At 51.9% G+C, this 14,712-nt stretch overlaps 1 protein-coding gene across 2 annotated transcripts; it reads right to left on the minus strand.

Annotated features, from left to right (window-relative positions):
• Window positions 1-213: 213 nt before the first annotated feature.
• On the minus strand, window positions 214-13,212 carry LOC142219348 (uncharacterized). Of its 2 annotated transcripts, none has more exons than XM_075288339.1 (5): window positions 13,174-13,212; window positions 5,116-5,264; window positions 3,799-3,993; window positions 3,583-3,706; window positions 214-1,332 (listed from the first exon to the last, which is right to left on the minus strand). In XM_075288339.1, the coding sequence occupies exons 2-5, from the start codon at window positions 5,194-5,196 to the stop codon at window positions 224-226; spliced, it is 1,509 nt and encodes a 502-aa protein (XP_075144440.1). In that variant the 5' UTR covers window positions 5,197-5,264; window positions 13,174-13,212; the 3' UTR covers window positions 214-223. The 2 variants fall into 2 exon arrangements, with proteins under 2 accessions (XP_075144440.1, XP_075144439.1); XM_075288338.1 differs by having other exon boundaries at window positions 214-1,335.
• Window positions 13,213-14,712: the final 1,500 nt, after the last annotated feature.

Consider the following 14,712-nt stretch of genomic DNA (forward strand, 5'->3'; position numbering starts at 1 on the left):
CGGGAGGGAGGTTGCTGCCGCCAGGTCAGCGATCCACGGAATCCACCTGAAGAAAGGGCAGCTCGCTTCTTTTTTCCGCTAGCGGCAACATGGTGGTGCAATGGCCAACGTAAAACCTTGTGTCACTACAACGAGTGTACAAAGACTGTCACAAGCTGCTCACATTTTCCCTCGCAGAGAAACAATGACAATGTCACTCATCGGTCGGGGGAACCAAATAATTTTATTGTAAAAGTCGCGCAAATGAATCTGTATGAACTTTCTGATGTCTCATAAGAACGACTTTCTGAGAAAAACATTTCCCGCATTCAGAACATGAAAATGGCTTCTCTCCCGTGTGGATTCTCTGATGAAGCAGAAGAGCGGACTTCTGGGTAAAACATTTCCCACATTCTAAGCATGAGAATGGCCTCTCCCCCGTGTGAATTCGCTGATGCTGAACGAGATTCGATTTGTCTGTAAAACACGTTCCACATTCCAGACATGAGAAGGGCTTCTCCCCCGTGTGAATTCTCCGGTGTTTGATAAGACCTGTCTTACTGCCATAACATTTCCCACATTCAGAACATGTAAATGGCCTCTCCCCCGTGTGAATTCTCTGGTGTATGGTGAGAAGCGACTTCTGCGCAAAACATTTGCTACATTCTGTACATGAGAATGGCTTCTCCCCCGTGTGAATTTTTTGATGCCTCCCAAGATCTGACTTGTGGACAAAACTTTTCCCACATTCTAAACATTGAAAGGACTTCTCTCCTGTGTGAATTCTCCGATTCTGAAGGAAGATAGATTGCGGGCTCAATGGTTTCTCTTCTCGGTGAAGTCCCTGATGTAGGACAAGTCCCGATTTTTTGCTAAAACATTTCCCACATTCTAAACATGAAAATGGCTTCTCCTCTGTGTGGCTTCTCTGATGTTCCATAAGCGCTGATGTAGGAAGAAAATCTTTGCCACGTTCCGAACATAGAAATAGATTGATGTCACTCATCTTGGGTGAAAACCAGTCTCCGATCTCTAAATAAAGAGGGATCGTCTCTCCCATTTCAGGTTTCTGATGTTCTTCTGATTTGTAATGAGGAGACTGGATGAATTCACCGTTTGGCAAAAGATGTGATTCCTGTGCGGAGTGTTTCCTCCCCGCAGCAGCGTTACAGCCCATAATATGTGTTTCAACCAGCGACTGATCGCAAGTAGACGCTGTTTTATGAGATGGCAGAGGTCTGCTCTGAAGTGTCATGGGGTCTGCTCCGTCTAAATCTGGAGATATATTGTTTTCTTTTGGTTCAATCTTTGGAGCTATACACATGGGGTCCTTCGAGGAATTCCGGGAGCCAACTGCTGGGAAAATGGATTTTTTTTAGGTTAATATTATTTACAAAACAAAACAAAAACATTTTAAATATTTTGTAAATATACAAAAAAAACATTCACGTCACAAATATATAGAAAATAAAATCCTATTTTTTTTTTTCACTTAAAGGGATTATACCAAAACCCTTTAAAAAAAATGGTGTCCAAGACTTAGGCATCACGGATAGTGAATCCACCAGAGAGGGCACCAGTATCAGAATGGTGGGGAATATCAGGACCTGCTGTGGCTGCTGGAAGCCATCCATAAGGTATATGGCCAGAAGCAGCTCTGATTGTATCCAAGTGAAGGTGAAGATGATGGGGGGGGGGGGGGAGATCTAGGGGCCCCTCCATACTGCTCTCTACCATCTCTCCTCTTACCTGGTGATGTGGGGGTCAGATGATGGGGGGGATCTAGGGGCCCCTCCATACTGCTCTCTACCATCTCTCCTCTTACCTGGTGATGTGGGGGTCAGATGATGGGGGGGATCTAGGGGCCCCTCCATACTGCTCTCTACCATCTCTCCTCTTACCTGGTGATGTGGGGGTCAGATGATGGGGGGGGGGATCTAGGGGCCCCTCCATACTGCTCTCTACCATCTCTCCTCTTACCTGGTGATGTGGGGGTCAGATGATGGGGGGGATCTAGGGGCCCCTCCATACTGCTCTCTACCATCTCTCCTCTTACCTGGTGATGTGGGGGTCAGATGATGGGGGGGGGATCTAGGGGCCCCTCCATACTGCTCTCTACCATCTCTCCTCTTACCTGGTGATGTGGGGGTCAGATGATGGGGGGGGGATCTAGGGGCCCCTCCATACTGCTCTCTACCATCACTCCTCTTACCTGGTGATGTGAGGGTCAGATGATGGGGGGGATCTAGGGGCCCCTCCATACTGCTCTCTACCATCTCTCCTCTTACCTGGTGATGTGAGGGTCAGATGATGGGGGGGATCTAGGGGCCCCTCCATACTGCTCTCTACCATCTCTCCTCTTACCTGGTGATGTGGGGGTCAGATGATGGGGGGGGATCTAGGGGCCCCTCCATACTGCTCTCTACCACCTCTCCTCTTACCTGGTGATGTGGGGGTCAGATGATGGGGGGGATCTAGGGGCCCCTCCATACTGCTCTCTACCATCTCTCCTCTTACCTGGTGATGTGAGGGTCAGATGATGGGGGGGATCTAGGGGCCCCTCCATACTGCTCTCTACCATCTCTCCTCTTACCTGGTGATGTGGGGGTCAGATGATGGGGGGGGGGGATCTAGGGGCCCCTCCATACTGCTCTCTACCATCACTCCTCTTACCTGGTGATGTGAGGGTCAGATGATGGGGGGGATCTAGGGGCCCCTCCATACTGCTCTCTACCATCTCTCCTCTTACCTGGTGATGTGAGGGTCAGATGATGGGGGGGATCTAGGGGCCCCTCCATACTGCTCTCTACCATCTCTCCTCTTACCTGGTGATGTGGGGGTCAGATGATGGGGGGGATCTAGGGGCCCCTCCATACTGCTCTCTACCATCACTCCTCTTACCTGGTGATGTGAGGGTCAGATGATGGGGGGGGGGGATCTAGGGGCCCCTCCATACTGCTCTCTACCATCTCTCCTCTTACCTGGTGATGTGAGGGTCAGATGATGGGGGGGGGGGGATCTAGGGGCCCCTCCATACTGCTCTCTACCATCACTCCTCTTACCTGGTGATGTGAGGGTCAGATGATGGGGGGGGGATCTAGGGGCCCCTCCATGCTGCTCTCTACCATCTCTCCTCTTACCTGGTGATGTGAGGGTCAGATGATGGGGGGGGGGGATCTAGGGGCCCCTCCATACTGCTCTCTACCATCACTCCTCTTACCTGGTGATGTGAGGGTCAGATGATGGGGGGGGGGATCTAGGGGCCCCTCCATACTGCTCTCTACCATCACTCCTCTTACCTGGTGATGTGGGGGTCAGATGATGGGGGGGATCTAGGGGCCCCTCCATACTGCTCTCTACCATCTCTCCTCTTACCTGGTGATGTGGGGGTCAGATGATGGGGGGGATCTAGGGGCCCCTCCATACTGCTCTCTACCATCTCTCCTCTTACCTGGTGATGTGGGGTCAGATGGTGGGGGGGATCTAGGGGCCCCTCCATACTGCTCTCTACCATCACTCCTCTTACCTGGTGATGTGGGGGTCAGATGATGGGGGGGGATCTAGGGGCCCCTCCATACTGCTCTCTACCATCTCTCCTCTTACCTGGTGATGTGGGGGTCTGGGGGTCGTCCATCATCACCTCCTTGTACAGATCCTTGTGTCCTTCTAAATACTCCCACTCCTCCATGGAGAAATAGACGGTGACATCCTGACACCTTATAGGAACCTGACAACACAATGATACCGTCCTCATCATCCTCCAGACACATCATCCCTTGTGTTAGTGTCTAATGTCCCAGCATTCCCAGCAGCGCTCACCTCTCCGCTCAGCAGACAGATCATCTTGTTGGTCAGCTCCAGGATCTTCTGCTCGTTGTTGCTCTCAGGTATCAGTGAGTGAGGTGAAGGCTCCATGATGGGGCTCGGGCTCCTGCTCCATCCTCCTGACACATGGGGGGGGCGGCTGCTGGGGGTCACATACTTATCAGATGTCTTCTTCACTACTGTGTAGTCCTGAGTATGGAGAGACCCTGATAAATATCACTATAGACATTCCCACAATCCCTCACCTCTCCGCTCCTGTGTTATTACTAGAGAGAAGAGTCAGGTCAAGTGACATACACTATGTAATCAAAAGTATCCAGACACCCCCAAAACCATCCGTATTTCATATTAGGTGCATTGTGCTGCCCCCTACTGCCAGGTCCTCCATATCAGCGACCTCAGTAGACATTAGACATCGTGAGAGAGCAGAATGGGGCGCTCCGCAGAACTCACGGACTCTGAACGTGGTCAGGTGATTGGGTGCCACACCTCACGCAGGTCAATGCCAAACAACGCCTCGCTTGGTGTAAGGAGCGTAAACATTGGACGATTGAACAGTGGAAAAACGTTGTGTGGAGTGACGAATCACGGTACACAATGTGGCGATGGCAGGGTGTGGGTATGGCCAATGCCCGGTGAACGTCATCTGCCAGCGTGTGTGGTGCCAGCAGTAAAATTCGGAGGCGGTGGTGTTATGGTGTGGTGGTGTTTATCATGGAGGAGGCTTGCACCCCTTGTTGTTTTGCGTGGCACTATCACAGCACAGGCCGACATTGATGTATTAAACACCTTCTGGCTTCCCACTGTTGAAGAGCAATTCGGGGATGGCGATTGCATCTTACACACGATGGAGCCCCTGTTCATACTGCACGGCCTGCGGCGGAGTGGTTACACCACAATAACATCTCTGGAATGGACGGGCCTGCACACAGTCCTGACTTGAATCCTATAGAATACCTTTGGGATGTTTTGGAACGCCGACTTGGTGCCAGGCCTCACCGACCTACATCGATACCTGTCCTCAGTGCAGCACTCCATGAAGAATGGGCTGCCATTCCCCAAGAAACCTTCCAGCACCTGATTGAACGTCTGCCTGCGAGAGTGGAAGCCGTCATCAAGGCTAAGGGGGGCCCAACACCATATTGTATCCAGCATTACCCATGGAGGGCGCCACCAACTTGTAAGTCATTTTCAGCCAGGTGTCCGGATACTTTTGATCACATAGTGTATTTCCCACAATCCCTCACCTCTCCTGTGTTATTACTAGAGATAAGAGTCAGCTCATGGGACAGATTTCCCACAATCCCTCACCTCTCCGGTCAGCAGGTAGATGATCTCCAGGGCCAGGTCTAGTATATTGTTGGCTTTTGATCTCTTCCTGTTCTTCTCCATCCTTGTTTGGTCAGTCAGTGGTCATTACCTTGTACAGGAGAAGACCTTTGGCTCCAGATCCCGGGATTCTGGCAGATGACATGAAATCAGAATTTAGAGATGACGCCGACCTTACATGACAGAACTGCAAAAACCAATGCGGACTATGGGACACTGAGGACCGTTAAAGGGGTTGTTCGGGGAATCATACAGCTCACCGATACATTCCTTGCACTGACTAAGCTTTATTATTAATAGACACCCTGGACCCTCGAGTCCCGTTTATCACCTCTCTGTCTCCCCTGCTGATGGTCTGACTCTTGATCACATGACTGAATGGACTTGCACCCAGTGTAAAGTCGGTGATATCAATGAGATTTGGATCAGTCGCAGGGAACACAGAGGAGAGTTCTGACCTCAGTGGGTATATTGGCGCCGCCCCCTGAGTGAGTGGCTGGCTGCCTGATACAGAGCTCCAATCTGACCTTTATCGTTCCTTTTTCACTCTTTTTCTCTGTATCTTCAAGAATCCTGTAACCAAGCAAACTAGCACTTTGAATTAGCAACTATAAATCGAATAGAAGATCCTGTGGAGTATTTTGTTCCTTTTGTTTCTATTGTTAAGCATGGACAATGACTCAAGACCTGGACATGTGCCTGTTACCATCCCCCCACGAGCTAAGGACAGCATGGACACCATGTGGCATGGAGGAGAAACCTACATGGACGTGTGGACTTCTTCTTTCAAGGAGATGATTTTTGGAGTCTATTGCTGATGTGTGAAGATGCTACAGCTGACTGGTATTTCTTTCTATTACTGTGGACATGTGGGACTCTGTTACAGCCTGGGAACCATCACCCACCTACCCATGTGTTTATGGAAGCTTGGCAAGAGAGCGGCACCATGTATACCTGGATGGCTTCAGACCTCTCTGGGCAGTAGAACACAGTGGTAAGAAGAAAGGAAGAGGAAGAGGAGGGCTTGTGATGAAGGACATTTGGGGCATTTTTTGTGGTTAATGGACAATAGTGCTGATGCAAGATACCGAACTATCAGCTGTGAGCAGGAGATCTCACCACCTACCAAAGGAACTACCACATGTTATCATGATAGCTGCATATGTCCCCCACCTCTGCCTGTTATATCTACATGCTGTGACCCCTCCTCGTGTCCTACAACCACAGTCGGCTGTATTATTAACATCACTCCGCACAGAGAACTAAATGATCCTGCAGTATGTCTGTGTTTCTTTCTTTTTTAGTTGCTCTGATTCCTAGGATTTCTCTATCTGCCATGAGCTTCTATGTTTTTCTCTCTTGCTATATACTACTGCACCATCTATGAAACTGTATCACTGAAATGTCCCCATTGTGGGACTATTAAAGGATTATCTTATCTTATATCACTAATGCAGTGCAAGGAATGTACCGGACCGCTTTATTATTCCTGAAAACACCTTTAGGCTAAAGCCCCACATTGCGGAAATGCCGATTTTTTTTTTTTTTTTTTTTATTGCAGGTTTTGCTGCGGTTTTTTGAGCCAAAGCCAGGAGTGGATGAGCAGAAGGTAAAAGTATAAGAGCTCCTTATATGTCTCCCATTCCTTTTGTAGACAATCTTGGCTTTGGCTCATAAAATCACAACAAAATCTGCAACAAAAACAGCTGCGTTTCCGCAACGCGGGGCCTCAGCCTTAAGGAGTCTGTGAATTGTAAAGCGCTTTGGAGAGATGAATCTGTCACTGCGAACCTAAAAATATATATTGTGTCCTGTGAGGTGTCAAAAGGGGCTGCGGACCCCCCAATACCAGAGGCCTGGGCTTAGTATGGCAATAATCAGAGGGCAAGGACTTATACACATGGCAGGCATGGAGGGCCCCAAAATGGTGTGTGTGTGTGTGTGTGTAGTGTACGGGGCAGAGCTGTGTGCGTGTGTAGTGTATGGGGCAGAGCTGTGTGTGTGTAGTGTACGGGACAGAGCTGTGTGTGTGTGTAGTGTACGGGGCAGAGCTGTGTGTGTAGTGTACGGGGCAGAGCTGTGTGTCTGTAGTGTACGGGGCAGAGCTGTGTGTGTGTAGTGTACGGGGCAGAGCTGTGTGTGTGTGTGTAGTGTACGGGGCAGAGCTGTGTGTGTGTAGTGTACGGGGCAGAGCTGTGTGTGTGTGTGTAGTGTACGGGGCAGAGCTGTGTGTGTGTGTAGTGTACGGGGCAGAGCTGTGTGTGTGTGTAGTGTACGAGGCAGAGCTGTGTGTGTGTGTAGTGTACGGGGCAGCGCTCTGTGTGTGTGTGTAGTGTACGGGGCAGAGCTGTGTGTGTGTGTGTAGTGTACGCGGCAGAGCTGTGTGTGTGTGTAGTGTACGGGGCAGAGCTGTGTGTGTGTGTGTGTAGTGTACGGGGCAGCGCTCTGTGTGTGTGTGTGTAGTGTACGGGGCAGAGCTGTGTGTGTAGTGTACGGGGCAGAGCTGTGTGTGTGTGTGTAGTGTACGGGGCAGAGCTGTGTGTGTGTAGTGTACGGGGCAGAGCTGTGTGTGTGTGTGTGTAGTGTACGGGGCAGAGCTGTGTGTGTGTAGTGTACGGGACAGAGCTGTGTGTGTGTGTGTGTAGTGTACGCGGCAGAGCTGTGTGCGTGTGTAGTGTACGGGGCAGAGCTGTGTGTGTGTAGTGTACGGGGCAGAGCTGTGTGTGTGTGTAGTGTACGGGGCAGAGCTGTGTGTGTGTGTAGTGTACGGGGCAGAGCTGTGTGTGTGTGTAGTGTACGGGGCAGCGCTCTGTGTGTGTGTGTAGTGTACGGGGCAGAGCTGTGTGTGTGTAGTGTACGGGGCAGAGCTGTGTGTGTGTGTAGTGTACGCGGCAGAGCTGTGTGTGTGTGTAGTGTACGGGGCAGAGCTGTGTGTGTGTGTGTAGTGTACGGGGCAGCGCTCTGTGTGTGTGTGTAGTGTACGGGGCAGAGCTGTGTGTGTGTAGTGTACGGGGCAGAGCTCTGTGTGTGTGTGTAGTGTACGGGGCAGAGCTGTGTGTGTGTAGTGTACGGGGCAGAGCTGTGTGTGTGTGTGTAGTGTACGGGGCAGAGCTGTGTGTGTGTAGTGTACGGGACAGAGCTGTGTGTGTGTAGTGTACGGGGCAGAGCTGTGTGTGTGTGTGTAGTGTACGGGGCAGAGCTGTGTGTGTGTAGTGTACGGGGCAGAGCTGTGTGTGTGTAGTGTACGGGGCAGAGCTGTGTGTGTGTAGTGTACGGGGCAGAGCTGTGTGTGTGTGTGTAGTGTACGGGGCAGAGCTGTGTGTGTGTGTAGTGTACGGGGCAGAGCTGTGTGTGTGTAGTGTACGGGGCAGAGCTGTGTGTGTGTAGTGTACGGGGCAGAGCTGTGTGTGTGTGTGTAGTGTACGGGGCAGAGCTGTGTGTGTGTGTAGTGTACGGGGCAGAGCTGTGTGTGTGTAGTGTACGGGGCAGAGCTGTGTGTGTGTGTGTAGTGTACGCGGCAGAGCTGTGTGTGTGTGTAGTGTACGGGGCAGAGCTGTGTGTGTGTGTGTAGTGTACGGGGCAGCGCTCTGTGTGTGTGTGTAGTGTACGGGGCAGAGCTGTGTGTGTGTAGTGTACGGGGCAGAGCTCTGTGTGTGTGTGTAGTGTACGGGGCAGAGCTGTGTGTGTGTAGTGTACGGGGCAGAGCTGTGTGTGTGTGTGTAGTGTACGGGGCAGAGCTGTGTGTGTGTAGTGTACGGGACAGAGCTGTGTGTGTGTGTGTGTGTGTGTAGTGTACGCGGCAGAGCTGTGTGCGTGTGTAGTGTACGGGGCAGAGCTGTGTGTGTGTAGTGTACGGGGCAGAGCTGTGTGTGTGTAGTGTACGGGGCAGAGCTGTGTGTGTGTGTGTAGTGTACGGGGCAGAGCTGTGTGTGTGTGTAGTGTACGGGGCAGAGCTGTGTGTGTGTAGTGTACGGGGCAGAGCTGTGTGTGTGTAGTGTACGGGGCAGAGCTGTGTGTGTGTGTGTAGTGTACGGGGCAGAGCTGTGTGTGTGTGTGTAGTGTACGGGGCAGAGCTGTGTGTGTGTGTAGTGTACGGGGCAGAGCTGTGTGTGTGTAGTGTACGGGGCAGAGCTGTGTGTGTGTAGTGTACGGGGCAGAGCTGTGTGTGTGTGTAGTGTACGGGGCAGCGCTCTGTGTGTGTGTGTAGTGTACGGGGCAGAGCTGTGTGTGTGTAGTGTACGGGGCAGAGCTGTGTGTGTGTGTAGTGTACGGGGCAGAGCTGTGTGTGTGTGTGTAGTGTACGGGGCAGAGCTGTGTGTGTGTGTGTGTGTGTGTAGTGTATGGGGCAGAGCTGTGTGTGTGTAGTGTACGGGGCAGAGCTGTGTGTGTGTGTGTGTAGTGTACGGGGCAGAGCTGTGTGTGTGTGTGTAGTGTACGGGGCAGAGCTGTGTGTGTGTGTGTAGTGTACGGGGCAGAGCTGTGTGTGTGTGTGTAGTGTACGGGGCAGAGCTGTGTGTGTGTAGTGTACGGGGCAGAGCTGTGTGTGTGTGTGTGTGTGTGTAGTGTACGGGGCAGAGCTGTGTGTGTGTAGTGTACGGGGCAGAGCTGTGTGTGTGTAGTGTACGGGGCAGAGCTGTGTGTGTGTGTAGTGTACGGGGCAGAGCTGTGTGTGTGTGTAGTGTACGGGGCAGAGCTGTGTGTGTGTAGTGTACGGGGCAGAGCTGTGTGTGTGTAGTGTACGGGCAGAGCTGTGTGTGTGTGTAGTGTACGGGGCAGAGCTGTGTGTGTGTGTAGTGTACGGGGCAGAGCTGTGTGTGTGTGTGTAGTGTACGGGGCAGAGCTGTGTGTGTGTGTGTGTGTGTAGTGTACGGGGCAGAGCTGTGTGTGTGTGTGTGTGTGTAGTGTACGGGGCAGAGCTGTGTGTGTGTAGTGTACGGGGCAGAGCTGTGTGTGTAGTGTACGGGGCAGAGCTGTGTGTGTAGTGTACGGGGCAGAGCTGTGTGTGTGTAGTGTACGGGGCAGAGCTGTGTGTGTGTGTGTGTGTGTGTGTAGTGTACGGGGCAGAGCTGTGTGTGTGTGTAGTGTACGGGGCAGAGCTGTGTGTGTGTGTAGTGTACGGGGCAGAGCTGTGTGTGTGTAGTGTACGGGGCAGAGCTGTGTGTGTGTGTAGTGTACGGGGCAGAGCTGAGTGTGTGTGTAGTGTACGGGGCAGAGCTGTGTGTGTGTGTGTGTGTGTAGTGTACGGGGCAGAGCTGTGTGTGTGTAGTGTACGGGGCAGAGCTGTGTGTGTGTGTGTGTAGTGTACGGGGCAGAGCTGTGTGTGTGTAGTGTACGGGGCAGAGCTGTGTGTGTGTGTAGTGTACGGGGCAGAGCTGTGTGTGTGTGTAGTGTACGGGGCAGAGCTGTGTGTGTGTGTAGTGTACGGGGCAGAGCTGTGTGTGTGTGTAGTGTACGGGGCAGAGCTGTGTGTGTGTGTAGTGTACGGGGCAGAGCTGTGTGTGTGTAGTGTACGGGGCAGAGCTGTGTGTGTGTGTGTGTAGTGTACGGGGCAGAGCTGTGTGTGTGTAGTGTACGGGGCAGAGCTGTGTGTGTGTGTGTAGTGTACGGGGCAGAGCTGTGTGTGTGTGTAGTGTACGGGGCAGAGCTGTGTGTGTGTGTGTGTAGTGTACGGGGCAGAGCTGTGTGTGTGTAGTGTACGGGGCAGAGCTGTGTGTGTGTAGTGTACGGGGTAGAGCTGTGTGTGTGTGTAGTGTACGGGGCAGAGCTGTGTGTGTGTAGTGTATGGGGCACAGCTGTGTGTGTGTGTAGTGTACGGGGCAGAGCTGTGTGTGTGTAGTGTACGGGGCAGAGCTGTGTGTGTGTGTAGTGTACGGGGCAGAGCTGTGTGTGTGTAGTGTACGGGGCAGAGCTGTGTGTGTGTGTGTAGTGTACGGGGCAGAGCTGTGTGTGTGTGTAGTGTACGGGGCAGAGCTGTGTGTGTGTGTGTAGTGTACGGGGCAGAGCTGTGTGTGTGTGTGTGTGTGTGTGTGTGTGTGTAGTGTACGGGGCAGAGCTGTGTGTGTGTAGTGTACGGGGCAGAGCTGTGTGTGTGTAGTGTACGGGGCAGAGCTGTGTGTGTGTGTGTGTGTAGTGTACGGGGCAGAGCTGTGTGTGTGTGTAGTGTACGGGGCAGAGCTGTGTGTGTGTGTGTAGTGTACGGGGCAGAGCTGTGTGTGTGTGTGTGTGTGTGTGTGTGTAGTGTACGGGGCAGAGCTGTGTGTGTGTAGTGTACGGGGCAGAGCTGTGTGTGTGTGTAGTGTACGGGGCAGAGCTGTGTGTGTGTAGTGTACGGGGCAGAGCTGTGTGTGTGTGTAGTGTACGGGGCAGAGCTGTGTGTGTGTAGTGTACGGGGCAGAGCTGTGTGTGTGTAGTGTATGGGGTAGAGCTGTGTGTGTGTGTAGTGTACGGGGCAGAGCTGTGTGTGTGTAGTGTACGGGGCACAGCTGTGTGTGTGTGTAGTGTACGGGGCAGAGCTGTGTGTGTGTAGTGTACGGGGCAGAGCTGTGTGTGTGTAGTGTACGGGGCAGAGCTGTGTGTGTGTGTAGTGTACGGGGCAGAGCTGTGTGTGTGTGTGTAGTGTACGGGGCAGAGCTGTGTGTGTGTGTAGTGTACGGGGCAGAGCTGTGTGTGTGTGTGTGTGTGTGTAGTGTATGGGGCAGAGCTGTGTGTGTGTAGTGTACGGGGCAGAGCTGTGTGTGTGTAGTGTACGGGGCAGAGCTGTGTGTGTGTGTGTGTAGTGTACGGGGCAGAGCTGTGTGTGTGTGTAGTGTACGGGGCAGAGCTGTGTGTGTGTGTGTAGTGTACGGGGCAGAGCTGTGTGTGTGTGTGTAGTGTACGGGGCAGAGCTGTGTGTGTGTAGTGTACGGGGCAGAGCTGTGTGTGTGTGTGTGTGTAGTGTACGGGGCAGAGCTGTGTGTGTGTAGTGTACGGGGCAGAGCTGTGTGTGTGTAGTGTACGGGGCAGAGCTGTGTGTGTGTGTAGTGTACGGGGCAGAGCTGTGTGTGTGTGTAGTGTACGGGGCAGAGCTGTGTGTGTGTAGTGTACGGGGCAGAGCTGTGTGTGTGTAGTGTACGGGGCAGAGCTGTGTGTGTGTGTAGTGTACGGGGCAGAGCTGTGTGTGTAGTGTACGGGGCAGAGCTGTGTGTGTGTGTGTAGTGTACGGGGCAGAGCTGTGTGTGTGTGTGTGTGTGTGTGTGTGTAGTGTACGGGGCAGAGCTGTGTGTGTGTGTGTGTGTGTGTGTGTAGTGTACGGGGCAGAGCTGTGTGTGTGTAGTGTACGGGGCAGAGCTGTGTGTGTAGTGTACGGGGCAGAGCTGTGTGTGTAGTGTACGGGGCAGAGCTGTGTGTGTAGTGTACGGGGCAGAGCTGTGTGTGTGTAGTGTACGGGGCAGAGCTGTGTGTGTGTGTGTGTGTGTGTGTGTGTGTGTAGTGTACGGGGCAGAGCTGTGTGTGTGTGTAGTGTACGGGGCAGAGCTGTGTGTGTGTGTAGTGTACGGGGCAGAGCTGTGTGTGTGTAGTGTACGGGGCAGAGCTGTGTGTGTGTGTAGTGTACGGGGCAGAGCTGAGTGTGTGTGTAGTGTACGGGGCAGAGCTGTGTGTGTGTGTGTGTGTGTGTAGTGTACGGGGCAGAGCTGTGTGTGTGTGTGTAGTGTACGGGGCAGAGCTGTGTGTGTGTAGTGTACGGGGCAGAGCTGTGTGTGTGTGTAGTGTACGGGGCAGAGCTGTGTGTGTGTGTAGTGTACGGGGCAGAGCTGTGTGTGTGTGTAGTGTACGGGGCAGAGCTGTGTGTGTGTGTAGTGTACGGGGCAGAGCTGTGTGTGTGTGTAGTGTACGGGGCAGAGCTGTGTGTGTGTAGTGTACGGGGCAGAGCTGTGTGTGTGTAGTGTACGGGGCAGAGCTGTGTGTGTGTGTGTGTGTAGTGTACGGGGCAGAGCTGTGTGTGTAGATTCGGCAGATGTGATATATTCTCTAAATCTCATGAAGTGAAGACATCTTTATTACCTGCTCATGAGCGGCACAGTCTGTAGTCTGACTCCTCCCACACATGTGACTGATCACATGCTCATGACATCATCAAAGGTCCTTCAGTTGACAAGTGTAGATACATCGGCCGACAAAAAAAAAAAAACACTTTTTGAAAACTTTTTTTGTCTGGTGATTTTAAATGTTTTTTAGGTGCTGATCACCAATCTGCAATTAGTTTTTCTGTATCACCCACTGTTTTTTTTTTTCTAATTAGCCTCAACCGTAATTCCGGATATCACGCGCAACGAATAAAATTTATAATAGAAAAATTGAAGATGTAACATCCATTTCTAATGAACATTGTTTCTTTCCTTTCTTATGTTACTTTACGTCTCTTTGTATTTTCGAATTCTTTTCCTCTTGTCCGATTTTTCTGGTTGTCTCGATGTAGCGATGATGATCTCCCATCATTACAACGTTCCAACGACCCGGATATCTTTTCTCCATCACCTTGATATCCTGATGGAAGCGTTCGTCTTGCTCTTCGCTAACTGCTCCAAGATTTTCAGGGAAAAATCTCGCATGCGAATTCAAAAAGTGAAGTTTGAGGCTCATCAGACATCGTAGATTTTGAAATTTTTGCAGCATATTTCGAATGATTTTTGCGTAGTCTGGATCTTTGAGATTTTCAAGAAACTTGGTTACTGCATCTTTGAAGGCTTTTCATCTTCTGTCATTGTCACTTCAAAGTTAACATCAGATTTCGGATCTTTAAGTTTCGCTTCTGAGAGATGATGAAATTTTTCACTTTTTTATCCAATGTAGGTCTCGAGCTCTACTGGCCCAACTCACACAAAAAACATGGGGATTTAGTAAATCCTGACTGCTGACCTAGTAGCATGCACGGTACCTTTAAAGGGATTCTACCATTAAACTACCTTTTTTTTCTAATGAACACGTCGGAATAGCCTTAAGAAAGGCTATTCGTCTTCTACCTTTAGATGTGGTTCCACAGAAATACCGGTTTTAACCAGTATGCAAATGAGCTCTCCGCAGCAATGAGGGCAGGCCCCAGCGATGAAAGGCCGATGAGCGCATCCCCATTGCTGCCCAGAGCTCTTTCCTGCGCCGCCTCCTTCTTCTGCAGCAACTCCGCCTCTTCTGGCTTCTCTTGCTCTTTTAGTTCTATACAGGAGCATAGAGAGGCCACCCCAAAATGGCTGCCGGCCAGCTCCTGTATTGAACTGCAAGAGCGGCTACCCAAGAATGGCCGCTGCCCGGCTCCTGTATTGAACTACAAGAGCGGCTACTCAAAAATGGCCGCTGCCCGGTGGCCATTTTTGGGTAGCCGCTCTTGCAGTTCAATACAGGAGCTGGCCGGTGGCTATTTTGGGGTGGCCTCTCTATGCTCCTGTATAGAACTACAAGAGCAAGAGAAGCCAGAAGAGGCGGAGTTGCTGCAGAAGAAGGAGGCGGCGCAGGAAAGAGCTCTCGGGCAGCAATGGGGATGCGCTCATCGGCCTTTCAGCGCTGGGGCCCGCCCTCATTGCTGCGGAGAGCTCATTTGCATACCGG

Source organism: Leptodactylus fuscus, chromosome 10 (genome assembly GCF_031893055.1).
Source record: "Leptodactylus fuscus isolate aLepFus1 chromosome 10, aLepFus1.hap2, whole genome shotgun sequence".
Taxonomy (NCBI): domain Eukaryota; kingdom Metazoa; phylum Chordata; class Amphibia; order Anura; family Leptodactylidae; genus Leptodactylus; species Leptodactylus fuscus.